This window comes from Lagenorhynchus albirostris, chromosome 9 (assembly GCF_949774975.1).
Source record: "Lagenorhynchus albirostris chromosome 9, mLagAlb1.1, whole genome shotgun sequence".
NCBI classification, from domain to species: domain Eukaryota; kingdom Metazoa; phylum Chordata; class Mammalia; order Artiodactyla; family Delphinidae; genus Lagenorhynchus; species Lagenorhynchus albirostris.
In genome coordinates, this window is record NC_083103.1 from 76,757,843 (window position 1) to 76,775,790 (window position 17,948).

General features: G+C 37.2%; 1 protein-coding gene across 3 annotated transcripts in view; it reads right to left on the reverse strand.

Annotated features, from left to right (window-relative positions):
• The window catches only part of TRPC6 (transient receptor potential cation channel subfamily C member 6), a 116,150-nt gene that overhangs the window by 20,690 nt on the left and 77,512 nt on the right, over positions 1–17,948 (reverse strand). For all 3 annotated transcript variants that reach the window (XM_060160268.1, XM_060160269.1, XM_060160270.1), the window contains exons 3-5: positions 10,212–10,397; positions 8,157–8,321; positions 2,188–2,404 (exon numbers count right to left, since the gene is read on the reverse strand). In XM_060160268.1, the coding sequence (XP_060016251.1) occupies positions 2,188–2,404; positions 8,157–8,321; positions 10,212–10,397 (568 nt within the window). The remainder of the gene's footprint in view (positions 1–2,187; positions 2,405–8,156; positions 8,322–10,211; positions 10,398–17,948) is intronic.

Here is a 17,948-nt window from a genome sequence, read left to right on the forward strand (position 1 = left end):
AAATCAAATATTCAAAATGAAATGTAATTTATTTCTTATAGCATTATGTTATAAGGTAAATATCAATTAAATTTGAAAAGAAAAAGTGGAAAATCAAACTCTTCTTTATCTAAGGTTTACTTTAGTGATGCAATTCACATGTTAAGACACTATATTTCTCCTTGGAACATTTCCAGGAAATGAAGAGATTCAGAAGTTTTGAGTAACTCTCAATGCTGTTGAATTACCTCATATGCATTTAAAACGATCATATGGTAATTTGTATAGTGCTTTGTAGTATTTCAATGGATCATCCTATCAGCCCCAGTATGAGGAAGCCAAGAAGACAGCCCCTGCCCTAGAAGTGATATAAAACTGACTGCAGATGCTTTTCCAGATCACTGGAAGAGAACCAAGCTTATGGGCTACCAATGGTTTTGTATGAAGATTCCTTGGGCCTTCTTCTCTTGACACTCTCCACATTACACCCTAGGTGACTTCATGCATAGTCAGGGTCTTATGAAGATTGCTGAAACTTTATCCACAGCCTGGCTTCTCCCAGGGGTTGCATTTTAGCGGACATCTTCAACTGGAAATCCCATGGGCACTTCAAAGTCAATCACAACCCAAACTTACCTACCAGCTTTTCATTCTCCCAGTCTCAAGCATGATCTTCCCTCTATATTCTTCTTCCTAGAGACTTGCAGTCACCACCTAGTAATCCAAGGCAGAATCCACAGTTCTCCCTTTCCATGTACAATACATCACCAAGTTATTTGAAGCGTATCTTTTAAGAAGCTCTCAACTCCTTTCCCCACGCCCTGACTTCTGGCACCATGTTCCTCACAGGGATCACTTCAATTGTCTCTCAGCCTCCACACTCACTCCTCCCCAAAGCCACATTCTACCTCACAACCACTGTGATCTTTCTAAAATGTGATGGATCACATCACCAACAGCTGAAAATCATCCTCTGGCCATGTCACCACCCTTATCTCCCATCGCCCACATCCATAAGTGAACCTGCATTATAGCCGGACCTAACACATGACTTTGCAAATGAGGTGCCAGCTGTCGACCTTTGCAACCCCTGGGAGAAGCCAGGCTGCGGATAAAGTTTCAGCGATCTTCATAAAGCCCTGACTATGCATGAAGTCACACCTTTGCATCTAACATTTTGCATCCATACCTCGTAGTGTCCTTACTCCCCATAAACACTCTGTAGGATTAACATGTCCTTATCTTCAAAGTCTCAGATTGAACATACTGTTCAGGGAGGCCTCCTTCGCCCTATCCATACCCCACCCCATTCAGATTTAGATGCCCAATCCATGTGTGTTCATAACACCCTAATAGCTCCTCAGTTACAGTATGTGTCACATAGGTTTTCTTTATTGATTTACTTATTGACCTGTCCCCTCCCCCCAGACCTAACTTCCTTGACTATAAAGACTGCATTTCATTCACTTCAGTATCCTCATTATCTAATGAGGGCACTTTGTTAGACAGCTATTAGGTAGGTAATAGCTACTGACTTTATTCATTCATAAATATCCAATTGAAATATCTTTCATTTGCATTATATTTAATGACAAGCCATATGGATGAGTGATTCTAAAGATAAATAGCATAGTAATTAAGACCACATTCCCTCTGTATCACTTAACATCTGGGAGATCTAAAGCAAATTACTTAATCTTCACATTAATGCTGTAGTGTAGACATTATTATATGACAGATTGGACCACTAAGGCACAAACAGAGTGTGTGATATGATGTATGTAAAGTGATTTGAACAGTTCTTGGTACATAACAAATGTTCAATAGATGTGAGTGGCTACTACCTTCAGTTCCTATTAAATTGCAACATAAAATCATGTGGTTATTTTTAAACTTGAAGTCACAGCTCTCCTAAAACATGAATGGCAGTTTTTCGTCACTGGCAAGGTTTGATTCATACTATCCTGTTCATTTTCTTCCTGAGTTTTTCTTAGAAATCTAAAAAGCATGTGACATGTGAGAAGACTGTGGTACTGATAATGAACCCAAGATAACTGTGCTTTAAAAACAACAACAAAAAAACATGCTATGTGGAGCATTGTATCATGCTGTATACATCTGTATAACTGATGTGTGAGGGAATCAGTGTCATTCAGTCCTACTGCTAAGGCTGTAAAAATAAGTGATGACAGAAAAATCAGTCTTTACCTATTACCCAGGAAATAATGAGCATCTCCATCCATGAGAAGCAGGAGGTTTTCATCCTGAACAGCTGTTTTGCATTATCTGTGCTGGTTTCATTAGGAAGGAGTTTGGTGCCTTCAAATCTGTCAGCTGCATTCATGACTAGTAGCCCCAGAAAAATGGTGAAGGAGGCTGCATGTGCTACAAACTTCATGAATGGGCCACGCATTATCTTCCCCATCTGCCACAACACACACCGAAAGAAAATCTTAGCTTTGTTCTGTACATTTTGCAAAACACACATGCGTATACACAAGAATAAATATCTGTGCACTCCAATCTTCTCCTAAGATAATTATGTACCTTTATATAACTAATAATAGAAAAATAATTCCTTATGCTGATATAAAATTTTGGTCATGTTGCTCAGCTACATATGCTGATATTCTGGATTGATAGTTAAATAAATTAATTTCTATTAAATGTTATTTAAGTTCTTAAGATATTACTGACAAAATATTTTATGAATATAATAATGACAAAAGGCAGAGCATAGTATCACCATTACTCATAAAAAGAAAACTAATTTAGTGGGTGTGAAGTATTGAGGAAGCAGCAATGAAAATATTAACCTGAATCTGCTTTACAGTGTATACACCCTTGGTTGATGTTTGTCTGCTTGTTGTCCTCATGTGCATTTCACTGACATGGGTGCAAATCAGGCTTCAAGTGATGCTGTAACTGGAGTAAGAGTCAGGAGTACCAAGAAGAGAACTCCCAGCCCAGGACAGGACAGCAAGGCAGTTCCCATCACGTACTGGAAAGATGTCCTGGAATGACACTGGATTGAAAAAAGTCCAAGTGTCTTTTTTTTTTTTTTAATGTCTCTAAATCTTTAAATATAGGATAGGAGCAAAAGGTTAAAACATTTGGTCTCGCGTTGGGAAGGGAGTTTTGAGGAAGAATGGGTGAATTCACTGGAGCTGGCCCAGGCGACGGAAACCAAGTAGGGGGTGGGTCTCAGGTGCAGAGGCTGGAAACAGGGACTCAATGGGAGCAGTTTGTAAGGGTGGCTGTAGGGTCTTCAAACCGTTTTTTATATTTGCAGAAGCCTATTGGAAATCACTTTATATTTGCTGTTCATAGGCTTCGGGAAAAGATTTAAAAAAAAGTTTTGTGGGGTTTTTTGGCTAGAATTGCATCAGTGTGGTAAGAAATGCAGATTGGCAATTACATACATCTCTGGTCACATAACCAACACATTTTAGGTTCAGGTTCCAGTTTCATTCCCTCATTAGCTGAGTAGCAATGAGTGAATTTCCTAAATTATGTGAAAGTCAGATTCTTCATATGAAATATGGAGACAATAAAAGCTCTTTTGCATCTATAGTACAGGAATCATTTCCATCTGAGATGCACGAATCCTAGCTGGGGCAGAGGGATGGTGTGTGCCCAGGATGTGTCTCAAGGGCTCTGTGTATCCCCTGTAATGGTTAACAAAACTCAAATACAAGTATGCAAGAATTTTTTCTTAGGAGAGGGCCAATAGCTTTCAACAGCTTTTCAAACGAGTTTATTATTACAGAAAAATGTAAAAATTAATAATAATACCACCAACACTTGGCCAGTACTTTTATGTACTGTTTTAAGTGCTTTACCCTGTTAATTCCATGATATAATTACAATATAAAGCGGTATATGCTGCTGAAATGCCCATTTTATGGATGAAGAAACTGAGGAAGTGAGGTCCAGAAACTAGCTTAAAGGTCACACAGCTTATAAGTGGTAGAGCTGGAATCTGAACCCAGGCATACTTGTTTGAGTTAATGTTTCTATTTGGTTTACAAAACAAGTTCATATTTTCTCATTGAAGTACATATATATGTAAATTCTTAGAGAACAAACGGTTCTAAGATTTTAAACAGCTAAATGCTGTAATGGAAGGAATGCAATCAGTGTTCTCTGTTCCTACACACTTTATCTGTCTATATGGTTTTCAAAATCATAAAAGTTAGAGCTAGGATGAATAACATAGTTTAGTCCCTTCTCTCTTGATATTTAGAATCTTAGGTCAGGCAGAATATCAGGGTGTGTATGTGCATGCATGCATGTGTGTGTGTGTGTGTGTGTGTGTGTGTGTGTGTGTGTGTGTGTTTATCTAGATCAATAGATCAACTGCTCTATCTATCTAGTTTTAAGCCAATGGATCTATACAGTTAGATATATTGCAGGCCCAATCCAAGGTTACTTTGTAAAAGGTTGCTGTAAAAATGTTGTCCAAAAACCATACTTCCATAAGTAAATGCTCATTAGATTGAATCAAAGAGTACTTTCTGTGTTTTTTTAAGATCTTGTTTAAATAGAACTCTCAAATAAAGTTAAAACAAATGGGAGAGAAAGTAGGCTTGATTTTTCTCTTGCCTATTGTCCTTAGCAATGTTTTCTAAAAAAATATGGACTATTAAAAACTGAACATTAATGCGACTTTAATTTCTTTTTCTATGGTGTGCCACATATACAATTTTAATTCTACATTTGCTTTATATGCAATTTATTGTAATCATGGCTATTTAATCATGTTTTATATAAGATTTAATCAAGTGTACAAGATTTATTTAATCATTTATTGCAAGGTTCAATATCTTCCTGGTGAAAAGAGCTATTATTATAAATATTAAACCAATTTTTTAAAGTTCTCAGTTTATTTGACTGTTGTGGAAAACTGGGATTGGGGCATTGACTATTAGTAGTAAAATCTATGGAAAACTTATTTATTCCCTGTTTTGTTCAGGAGAGAATCAGAGGCGGCCTTCAAAATACAGAATTACGAAAAACTCAAGAGAGCACAAATTAAAATAGGAGAAGGAGAAGAGAAAAGGCTGGAGACATAAAACGAGGTGAGAATAAAGCTACCCACATTAGAGTGTGCCTCAAGCTTGAGAGGTCTGGAACTTGAGTTCAGCTGTCTGGACACATCTAAAGTCAACGTTCAGTTATTCAGGGCATGGTATCTGATCTGCCCCTCACTCCTGACCTGCCTCACCTTCCTTCTTCCCTGGGTTCCTGGTTCTTACACAATATGACTCCTTTATTTTATTCGGAAGGGAGAGAAGAGAATCAAACCAGGTACTTTTGTTGCTTAGTAAATATATACTACCAAACGTAAAATACATAGCTAGTGGGAAGCAGCCGCATAGCACAGGGAGATCAGCTCGGTGCTTTGTGACCACCTAGAGGGGTGGGATAGGGAGGGTGGGAGGGAGACACAAGAGAGAGGATATATGGGAATATATGTATAGCTGATTCACTTTGTTATAAAGCAGAAACTAACACACCATTGTAAAGCAATTATACACCAATAAAGATGTTTAAAAAATAATAATACATAAATAAAATTTAAAAAAACAAACACATAAACAAAAAGATGGTTGACAGGAAACTAAAGTGGTGTGTTTGGATAATCATATCTTCTATTTCTTATTACAAATCACTGAGAGTTGTGTTTCTCTTTAAACTAAAGGAGATTCTGGTACCACTCAATGGACTTTAGGAGCTGAAATGAGTTATTCATTTTAGTAAAATTTGTCATCTATATATTCTGTGACGTAAACAGATTTCTAAAAAATAACTGTAAAGAAAAATTGAACAAGGTGAAAAACTGATGTACCTGGAAAAATGACTGAAAGTAAGCACTGAAAGAAATACCTGCTTTTAAATATTATATCATACTCTTTTTAAGTATTTACTGATGATCAAATAACTATCAAATACCAATAGTAGCAGAAAATGTTGAAGATAGCTTAAGCCAAAATGATTTGAAATCACAGCATGACCTATTTTTACTATAATGAGTATAAAACACATTTGGGTTATGGTGGAAAAAGAGAACAAGTAAGGACAAAAAGAATTTCTTAAAGAAAAGAGCAGACTTGAGGAAAGAAAACCAAACTTTAAATAGAAACAAGGACTCTGTCAAGGTGCATATGCCTGCAATTTGATCTCGCTTAATTTTCATGGATGCTTTGGAATTTTTTAATATTTTAAATAATATTTTAAATAAAAGCATCAATATAGCTTGAGCAATCTCCCCCCTGTTTAAAAAAATCAATTCTCTAAACTGTAAATAATATTTATATATATTACCAAAGGGAAAAATGTAAAATAGATTTTATTATCATGCTTCAAACATTAAATAACAGTAAAATAGATTTTACATATGAAAAAAATACAGTGTCCTTGACAGTGTCCTTTTAATTTGATTATTTGCCTCAGGGTTCATAAACGAGGGTGGAAAACATACCAGAAAGAAACATGGCCAGGAAAGAAGAAATAGTGAAGGATATCAGATTAATTAGGATTCAATCAAAATTTAAGAAATGTGCAACTCTAAGGACTGCCAAAACTAGTCTGTCAAAACACCAAACACTCTGGAAGGCATTATGCTTTTGAACTCACTGGATATGGGGAGGCACAATTATTCACCTTAGAAGAGAGATTATAATTTAACTGATCACAGAGTAATAACAAGGATAATTCCGAACCCCCCCACTTTCCCCCCCCTACTTTTAATTCAGGTTAAATCTCTGAAGTAGAAGCAGAACAGAGACTACATACATAGATGTAGCTTATGTTCTAGTAAGGAGAATTAATTCTTTTTTCAAAGTGGAATCTGTCATTCCTATGAAAAAGGGAAGAAAAGAAAAATCTTAACTTTCTAGAAAAAAATCCATGCTATAAATTTCTAATTCTAGTAAATATCACTATTTTCATTTTATTTTCCTCCTTTATAATTTATTTATAAATATATAAGGCCAACTTTTGGCCTTATATATTTAAGGGAAAAACATTTATAACGACAGATTTTACCCTCAGGAGAAAATGCCAAGTTTCCAGCAGTTCCTATCATCATCAATGGAAGTAATTATGAAGTTCCCACTATGTAAGGCTTTGCACCAGCTTCCTACCATAAGCCACTTAATAACATTCCTGTAAGGTTAAAGCACCAAATATATGACTAAGTAATAATAAGAAGAAAATATGTAGGTAATGGTGATATATGTCTTTGCACCCACATGTTACAAATATTTGAAAATGAGTCATGCCCAGATTTAACAACAGCAAGTGATTCAACTGGCATATCGACATGGCACATAAATAGATGGTCCAGCAGACATTTCAGCCACATAGCTTTAGAGTTATTTCAGTCTGACTCTAAGAGTTGAAACTTTGACAATTCCAGAAATGTGGCTTCAAAAACATGCAGAATAAGATTGTTGGCAATGCAGGGCAGACAAATCTCTATGCCTGTTAACAGAATGACAGGTCAACATTTTCCAAACTTCTTCTGTCACACTAATGAAAGGCTAGGTCCATCTGAACAAATTAGTTTCATCAAATCCTGGGCAGAGTTTGCCAAAAACAAAAAAACCCCAAAAAACAGGCTATCTTTGTTGTCAGGTTACAATGTATTCTGTCCTTAAAACAAATAGTCTTCATTGAAACAAGCATTATAGTAATATTTACACAATTGCCTTTTATTTATATTAAGATTTATCTGGTCATATTCGCTAAAATAAATACAAAACAAAAACTTTCATCTCAAAGTTTGCCAGAGGAGAAATAACAAAAGAAAACATGTTCTTTTAGGGTGTTATTTGAGATATCTGCTCAATGCATACCTCATCAAAAATGTAAAAATATATGCATAGGTGTAACTAGAGAGAAGACAAATAGGAAATATACTGAGTTTTTCTTTCGCATATTAACAGTGGTAATATTACAGGTGAATTTTCTCTTTCCATTGCTTTCATTATTTCTTATAGCAAATATATGTTATTTTTATAATATTAAAAACAATAAGATTATTTAAACCCAACTCTGACTTCCCTGAAATTTTTATTTGGGAAATAGAATTTTCTTTGCTTAACTGGCTCTGATATATAAACCAGATACACTACTAGGAGATAACAGAGGTGCAGGCTTCACAGACATACCTTGCTGCATGGAGCAAACCAGTAAATGAGAGCCAGGAAAGGCAGTCCGATGGCAACGGCGAGGACCACAAGAAACTTGACTGCCGTGGTCTGCTGCCGCAAACCGGAAAGGTTCTCATACCATATGGACAGAAGCTGCTGTTGACAGTTTGGATGAGCTACAAACTAGCAGGGGAGTGACAAAACATTTAACAGCTTGCTTAAAGATTCAGCATAAACTCTTTTCTTGCATTCTAATATTATGTTCTGTTCTTGCCCATGAAAAATATTGTTAGAATTAAAGAACAAATGTAAAATATCTAGTGGGCAGGTATTAAGCAAGATGGCAGGGGGTTCTAATATGTATTACATAAATTCAAAGATTCCAACTTTTGCTTTATGACTAATGGGTTTTCTTTCAAAGCACAAACAAATTTTGGAAATTTAATATTGGAAAATGATTCATCAATATTTTACAAAAGGACTTTTATGATTATATGTTTTTTCCATCTAGAAGGAGTGATATAAAGATCCTGCTAGATCAGATGTCTAAATACTTTTTTTTTAAAGTATATGACCTTTTCTGCACTGACCTAAAATGCTAAACTTATTTTATACTAGGCTCCCATTTGCATATGGGTCTTTTTCTGGACTGCCTATTCTATTCTACTGATATTTCTTTTTATTCCTGCACCATAAACTCTTTCAATTAAGAAAACTTTATAATTAAATTTCACTCTTAATTTTTCAGAATTTTTTATTCTGACATATTTATTGCTTACAAATGAACCCTACATATGACAGAGAGCTGCATTATTTAATATACAAAAAGCAACAACTCAAAATAACAATTGGTAAAGAATATTAAAAATTAGACAAAGGACAGGTTATATAAAGGAACTAAAAATGTTTCTTAAGGATGGTTAACCTGGAAGATAATTAAATCAAGATACAATGTTTGTCTTCTCAGAATGGTAAGGTTTAATAATACCCATTATGTAGCACAGGGGGATCGGCTCGGTGCTTTGCGATGACCTAGAGGGGTGGGATAGGGAGGATGGGAGGGAGGCTCAAGGGGGAGGGGATATGGGGACATGTGTATGCATATGGCTGATTCGCTTTGTTGTGCAACAGAAACTAACACAGTATTGTGAAGTAATTATACTCCAATAAAGATCTATTTTTAAAAAATAAAAAAATAATAATACCCATTATGAGTGGTAGAAATAATCCCTCTCACATACTGTTGACATGTGTAAACTGGTGTACATTTTTTGAAGGGAAATTTAGCAAATGTTTTGAAATAACAAAAAAAATAAAGAAAATAATAAACATCCTTAAATAGTAAACTGACTAAATGAACATAACAATATAAATAAACATAACGATATGCAGCCTTTGAAAAGATTAAGTGGATGTTTATTTACTGATATGTGAAGATGTCCAAGGTATAAATTTATGGAGAGAAATATAATATTGATTAACCACTCTCCGTTAAGAATTGAGAAGATAGAAAGATGGAATGTCTATATTGTTTGAAAGCTTACCATAAGTCTGTGTTACTTTTATTAGAAAACCTACCTTTAAAAACTGTTTTTTTAAAGATATCTTACATAACCTAAGAAAGCAGTCAAGGATAGGGGGCACCACATGAAGACAGAAATAAAAATACTCCACAAATAAAGATGAAGGAGATTCAAATGCTCTAAAGAAGGAATAGAAGTCATTGGTCTGGAATTGGAATATATTAACAAATGGGGAAACCGAGTTGGGTCTTAAATAATGATGTTCCTATCCTATAACAAATACCTTGTAGTTTGAACACACAAAGTCATTTTTGTATCATTAGTTAAGTAAAAGAAAGTGTCAATCACTGCAAAAACAAGTCTAGGTTTTAAAGACTGGCATTAGTGTAGGTTAAATGCCTCACAACCAGGCACTTAGAATTGTTAGAGAACCTACCTAGTGCAATTAATTAGAAAAAACCAGCTCAATCTAATTATGCCAACCCTTCATCCTGATTTAGCACCAATAAAAACTGAAATAATGTAAAAGGGGCTTCAGGCCTGACCTTACTTTTTTTACGTCATATTTAATGGCAAGTTTTAAACGGCTGAGATTTGGACGACCGTGATCTCCACCACTGTGGTGTATTTCAACATCCCCATTCAAAATGGCCTCTACTTCTTCGGTATTTCTGCACAGATCGAGGAGTCCAACAACAAAATCTTTGCACTGCATTGACAGTTTTTTGTAGTCATTCTAGGAAAGACAAAGCAAAGCAAAAAACAATAATGTAGAAGTAGCAAATTTTACTATGTTATGCTGCAGAATTTATCAGTGATTTGATGGTCTGTAGAGGAAAAAAACTCTATTTTTAGGTTTACTATTCTTTTAACATCTTCAATTGCTGTTCTGCTGAGCGATCTCTGAAATATCTTAGCAAAATAAAGATTTTCTTTATATTCTGAAAGAGGAAATTTGTCTAAAACATAACCAAAGTTATCAAAAAGTACTGCACTGTGCCAAACTCATCTACTGATTCAGGAGAAATATAAAGTAAGCAACATTTCCCACAGCATGCTCATACTATGTTGCATACCTATATCTCTTATGTTCATAACTTCATCAGCTAGGCATATAATATATATTTGCTAGACAAAAGCAAACATATATCACTTATCTATTTACTAAATTGTTACCGAGGAATTTTATGTACCAAACACAGGGTCAAAAGACAAGATCTAATATAAAGTCTGCAAATTGAGATTCTTCTTTGGAGAAAAGGAAATTTAATGAAAATGCTTTCACTGTAATTTACTGCTGATGAACTAATGGTATTTTGGGAGGATTTAGAGAGTACAGATCATATTTAAACACCAAAAACTCATTTTGAACTTACATACACCATGCATTCATTCAGGTCTTTGATATTTCCTTCCTCTTTATTCTCTTACATTGAAATAAGGCCATTTATAACCCAATGTTAATAAAGAAAACCTATTAGTTAGAACTTGTTGCATTCCAAGTGGATCATATCATTTAATCTTCACAGTTGCCTTGATCCCTTAGGTTAAATAATATGTTCAAGATCATGCAGCCACCAAGTATCAAAATGAGGCTTTAAATGTAACCCTGTTTTGCTCTAAACCCTTTGCCTGTAAGAATTATGCTACTTTGTCTTTTTGTAGAATGCTTCTCTATTTTGATCTATGAAGAACTGGGAGGCAAGCCAGGGAAATACTAGTCCCATTTTGCACATCAAAAAACTAAGGTCCCGGGCTTCCCTGGTGGCGCAGTGGTTGAGAGTCCGCCTGCCCATGCAGGGGACACGGGTTCATGCCCCAGTCCGTGAGGATCCCACATGTCGCGGAGTGGCTGGGCTCATGAGCCATGGTCGCTGAGCCTGCGTGTCCGGAGCCTGTGCTCCACAACAGGAGAGGCCACAACAGTGAGAGGCCCACGTACCGAAAAACAAAACAAAACAAAACTAAGGTCCCTTGAGGTCACTGCCTCCATGGCAGAGTTTACTCTTAAAGCCAGCTTTGTAGGTTCAGAATTGGTTGTCTCCTCCATCTTGAAGCCACCATTGTGTTGTAGGATAAAAAGATTCCTTGCAGGGGGAGTTAAGATAGCAGAGGAGTAGGAGGACATGCAGTTCATCTCTCCCCACGATGCATCAGGAATACACCTATAGATGCAACAATTCTCACAGAATACCAGCTGAAAACTAGCAGAAAACCTTCAACACCAGAAGGGACTATAAAGATCCCTGAATAACTGGGTAGGATGAAAAAAAGGAGGGAGAAGGAGGAGGAGAGGAAGTGGGATGGGACATGCACCTTGGGGCAAGGGAGCTGAAGCAGAGGAGAGATTCCCGAATTCAGGGAAACCCCCACTCCAACAGGGAAATCAATTGGGACAGAAGGGAAAAGCATTTGAGGCTGTCAGAAGAGGGTGAAGCGGCCGATCTACAGCAGATGGGACACAGTGAGAAATATACAGGTGGTCTGTACCACAGCCCTATGTGCCCCAGACTGGGATGTGTGTTCACAGGTGTTCAAGGGGGCTGGGAGCTGGATTGTGGGGATTGGAGAATAGACCTGGAGCGAGAACTGCTGTTGGCTGTGGGGAGACAAACTGAGGGGACAGGAGGGAGGAAATCCACAGCAGGGAATGCCTATGGAGGAAGACTGGACTGCCATGGAAACAGGGCGCTATTGCAGGGGGAGGAGCCGCTACTGTAACCTCTCTCTCCCCACACACCGGCACCAATAAAAGAAGCCTTCTCAGGGCTGGCCCTCACACGCCTTATGCTGAGCACCAGAAAAGGCCCTCACTGGGCCATATCTCTTGTGCCCGTGGCCACCAGCTTCCCTGTGCATTGGTGCCACCAGGGGTCCTGTGATCCAAGCAGCCATACCACCTCTGCACCCCGTCCTCACAGGGGCAGACCCAAGAGCTCCAAGGCAGCCTCAGGACCAGACACCTGTGGGTGGACCACAGGGAGAGGTGGGGATAAAACCAAGGCTGAACCTCAGGAACAGGGTGACTAAGGAAGAAGACCAAAAATCTTTCCATCAGCTGTTCAAGCTGCAGATTAAATCCCCGTGATCAGCTAGGTAGACCCTGTGTCTATGGAATATCTGAGTAGACAATGAGTGTTCCCACAAATGAAAACAGTCTAGCTCTGGCAGCTGTGGACTTTGGGGGCAAGCACACTGAGGAATTGGGCCCAATCAGAGTCTGAGTGGTTCCCACAGGGCCCACAGCAGGTCCAGAGACCAGCCCAGAGGCAGAGGAGGGCCTCTTGGAGAGGCAGAGGTGGGCTGTGTCTCACTGCATGTGCAAGGACACTTACAGTGGAGACCCCAGGGAAACATAATTATTACTAAGAATTTTATCATGTTTTCATTCATTCTGTTGTTGGTTCTGGCTTTTTTGTTTGTTTCTTTTTTTTTCTTTTTTTGTTTGTTGTTGTTATTGTTTTAGTTTTTTTTTTTAATTTAGTCTTTTGGGATCTTCATGTTTTATAACTTTCTTAAATATATATTTCTATTTTTACTTTGCTTTTCTGTTGTTCTGTGTTCTTTTCCCTTATTTTTATTCTTTTTCTTTTTCCTTAATATATTATTTATTTTAAAAATATTTCCATTTCTACTTTGCTTTTCTGTTGTCTTGTGTTTTTTCCATTTTTATTTTATTATTATTTTTTAATCCTTTTTATCGGTTCTGTTTCCTTACTTTATTCTTCAGTTGGCACACTGCTTTGGTTTTGTGGTTTTGTTAGTTTTGATCCTAATTGTTTGATTTCGCCTTTGAGTTCCTCTATTTGTCTGGTTGTTCTTTGCTTTTTGTTTTATTTGGTTCTATTTTTATTTCTTTTGTATGTGTGTGTGTTTCCTTGCTTCTGTTTTTGTTTGATTTTACTTTTTACCATTTGTCTGGGGTTTTGGTAGTCTTTCTTTTTTTAAATCCCCTTTATTGTGGGAATAAGTGACTTGCAGGGTCTTGGTTCCTCGACTGGAAGTGGGGTCTGAGGCTTTGGGGTGGGAGCAGTGAGTCCAGGAAGCTGGACCACTAGAGAATTCCTGGCCCCAGGGAAGATTAATCGCCAAGAGCTCTCACGGAGGCCTCTATCTGAATCCAAGACCCTGTTCCACCCAAATGCCAGCAGTTCCCAGCACTGTATGCTTCATACAAAACAACAAAAAAGACAGGAACACAAACCCACCCATCAGCACACAGACTACCTAAAGTCATACTAAGGTCACAGACACCCCAAAACACACCACCTGACATAGCCCTGCTCAGCAGAGGGAAAGACTCAGCTCCACCCACCAGAACACAGGTACCAGTCCCTCCCATCAGGAAGCCTACACAAGCCACTGGACCAACCTCTCCACTGCGGGAAGAGAAAAGCAGGAAGAGGAACTATGAACCTGCAGCCTAGGGAAAGGAGACCTCAAATACTGTAAATCAGACAAAATGAGAAGACAGAGAAATATCTTGCAGGCAAAGGAGCAAGATAAAAACCCACAAGATCAAAAAAATGAAGAAGAAATCGGCAAACTACCTGAAAAAGAACTCAGAGTAATGATAGTAAAGATGATCTTGGAAATAGAATAGAGAAAATACAAGAAATGTTTAACAAGGACCTAGAAGAACTAAAGAGCAAACAAACAGTAATGAACAACACAATAGCTAAAATTAAAAATACTCTAGACAGAATCAATAGCATAACTGAGGCAGGAGAACGGATAAATGAGCTGTAAGATAGAATGGTGGAAATAACTGCCACAGAGCAGAATAAAGAAAAAGGAATGAAAAGAATGGAGGACAGTCTCAGAGACTTCTGGGACAATGTTAAGTGAACCAACATTCGAATTAAAGGCATCCCAGAAAAAGAGAAAAAGAAAGGGTCTGAGAAAATATTTGAAGAGATTTTAGTTGAAAACTTACCTAACATGGGAAAGGAAATAGTCAATCAAGTTCAGGAAGTGCAGAGAGTCTCATACAGGATAAACCCAAGGAGAAACATGTCAAGACTCATATTGATCAAACTAAAAAAATTAAACACAAAGAAAAAATATTAAAAGCAGCAAGGGAAAAGCAAGAAATAACATACAAGGGAATCTCCATAAGGTTAACAGCTGATCTTTCAGCAGAAACTCAGCAAGCCAGAAGGGAGTGGCAAGATATATTTAAAGTGATGAAGGGGAAAAAACTATAACAAAAATTACTCTACCCAGCAAGGATCTCATTCAGATTTGACAGAGAAATCAAAAGCTTCACAGACAAGCAAAAGTTAAGAGAATTCAGCACCACCAAACCAGCTTTACAACAAATGCTAAAAGAACTTCTCTAGGAAGGAAACAAAAGACAAGAAAAAGACCTATAAAAACAAACTCAAAACAATTAAGAAAATGGTAATAGAAACATACATATCAAATATTACCTTAAATGTAAATGAATTAAATGCTCCAACCAAAAGACACAGACTGACTGAATGGATACAAAAACAAGACCTGCATATATGCGGTCTACAAGAGACCCACTTCAGATCTAGGGACACATACAGACTGAAAGTGAGGGGATGGAAAAAGATATTCCATGCAAATGGAAATCAAAAGAAAGTTGGAGTAGCAAGATTCATATCAGAAAAACTGACTCTAAAATAAAGACTATTTTAAGAGACAAGGAAGGACACTACATAATGATCAAGAGATCAATCCAAGAAGAAGATATAACAATTGTAAATATTTATGCATCCAACATAGGAGCACCTCAATACATAAGGGAAATGCTAACAACCATAAAAGGGGAAATCAATACAACCAAAAGGGGAAATCAACAGTAAGACAATAATAGTAGTGGATTTAACATCCCACTTACACCAACAGACAGATCAACCCAAATGAAAATAAATAAGGAAACACAAGTTTTTTTTATTTTGTTTTGTTTTCTTTTTGCTGTACGCGGGCCTCTCACTGTTGTGGCCTCTCCCGTTGCAGAGTACAGGCTCTGGACGCGCAGGCCCAGCGGCCATGGCTCACGGGCGCAGCCACTCCGCGGCATGTGAGATCTTCCCAGACTGGGGCACGAACCCATGTCTCCTGCATCAGCAGGTGGACTCTCAACCACTACGTCACCAGGGAAGCCCAAGGAAACACAAGTTTTAAATGACACATTAAACCCACAGCCAACATCATTCTCAATGGTGAAAAACTGAAACGATTTCCACTAAGATCAGGAACAAGACAAGGGTGCCCACTATCACCGCTATTATTCAACATAGTTTTGGAAGCTTTAGCCACAGCAATCAGAGAAGAAAAAGAAATAAAAGGAATCCAAATCAGAAAAGAAGTAAAACTGTCACTGTTTGCAGATGACATGATACTATACATAGAGAATCCTGAAGATGCTATCAGAAAACTACTAGAGCTAATCAATGAATTTGTTAAAGTAGCAGGATACAAAATTAATGCACAGAAATCTCTTGCATACCTATACACTAAAAACAAAAAAATCAGAAAGAGAAATTAAGGAAACACTCCCATTTACCATTGCAACAACAAAAAAATTAAAATACCTAGGAATAAACCTACCTAAGGAGGCAAAAGACCTGTATGCAGAAAACTATAAGACACTGATGAAAGAAATTAAAGATGATATCAACAGATGGAGAGATATACCGTGTTCTTGGATTGGAAGAATCAATATTGTGAAAATGACTATACTACCCGAAGCAATCAACAAATTCAATACAATCCCTATCAAACTACCAATGGCATTTTTCATAGAACTACAACAAGAAATTTTACAATTTGTATGGAAACAGAAAAGACCCTGAAGAGCCAAAGCAATCTTGAGAAAGAAAAATGGAGCTGGAGGAATCAGGCTCCCTGACTTCAGACTATACTACAAAGCTACAGTAATCAAGACATTATGGTACTGTCACCAAAACAGAAATATAGATCAATAGAACAGGATAGAAAGCTCATAAATAAACCCATGCACCTATGGTCACCTTATCTTTGACAAAGGAGGCAAGAATAAACAATGGAGAAAAGACAGCCTCTTCAATAAGGGATGCTGGGAAAACTGGACAGCTACATGTAAAAGAATGAAATTAGAACACTTTCTAACACCATACACAAAAATAAACTCAAAATGGATTAAAGATCTAAATATAAGGCAAGACACTATAAAACTCTTAGAGAAAAATATAGGCATAACACTCTATGACATAAATCACAGCAAGATCCTGTTTGATGCACTTCCTAGAGTAATGGAAATAAAACCAAAAATAAACAAATGGGACCTAATGAAACTTAAAAGCTATTGCACAGCAAAGGAAACCATAAACAAGATGAAAAGACAACCCTCAGAATGCGAGAAAATACTTTCAAATGAAGTAACTGACAAAGGATTAATCTTCAAAATATACAAGCAGCTCATGCAGTTCAATATCAAAAAAACACACAACCCAATCCAAAAATAGGCAGAAAACCTAAATAGACATTTCTCCAAAGAAGACATACAGATGGACAACAAACGCATGAAATGATGCTCAACATCACTAATCATTAGAGAAATGCAAATCAAAACTACAATGAGGTATCACCTCATACCAGTCAGAATGGCCATCATCAAAATATCTGGAAACAATAAATGCTGGAGAGGGTGTGGAGAAAAGGGAACCCTCTTGCACTGTTGGTGGGAATGTAAATTGATACAGCCACTATGGGAACCGTATGGAGGTTCCTTAAGAAACTAAAAATAGAACTAACATATGACCCAGCAATCCCACTACTGGGCATATACCCTGAGAAAACCATAATTCAAAAAGTGTCATGTACTACAATGTTCATTGCAGCACTATTTACAATAGCCAGGACATGGAAGCAACCTAAGCATCCATTGACAAATGAATGGATAAAGAAGATGTGGCACATATATACAACGGAATATTACTCAGCCATAAAAAGAAAAGAAATTGAGTTATTTGTAATGAGGTGGATAGACCTAGAGTCTGTCATACAGAGTGAAGTAAGTCAGAAAAAGAAAAACAAATACCATATGTTAATGCGTATATATGGAATCTTAAAAAAAACGGTACTGATGAAACCAGTGGCAGGGCAGGAATAAAGACACAGATGTAGAGAACAGAGTTGAGAACACGGTCAGGGGGAAGGGGAAGCTGGGATGAAGTGAGAGAGTAGTATTGACATATATACACTACCAAATGTAAAATGGACGGTTCGGGGTAAGCTGCTGCTTAGCACAGGGAGATCAGCTCGGTGTTTTGTG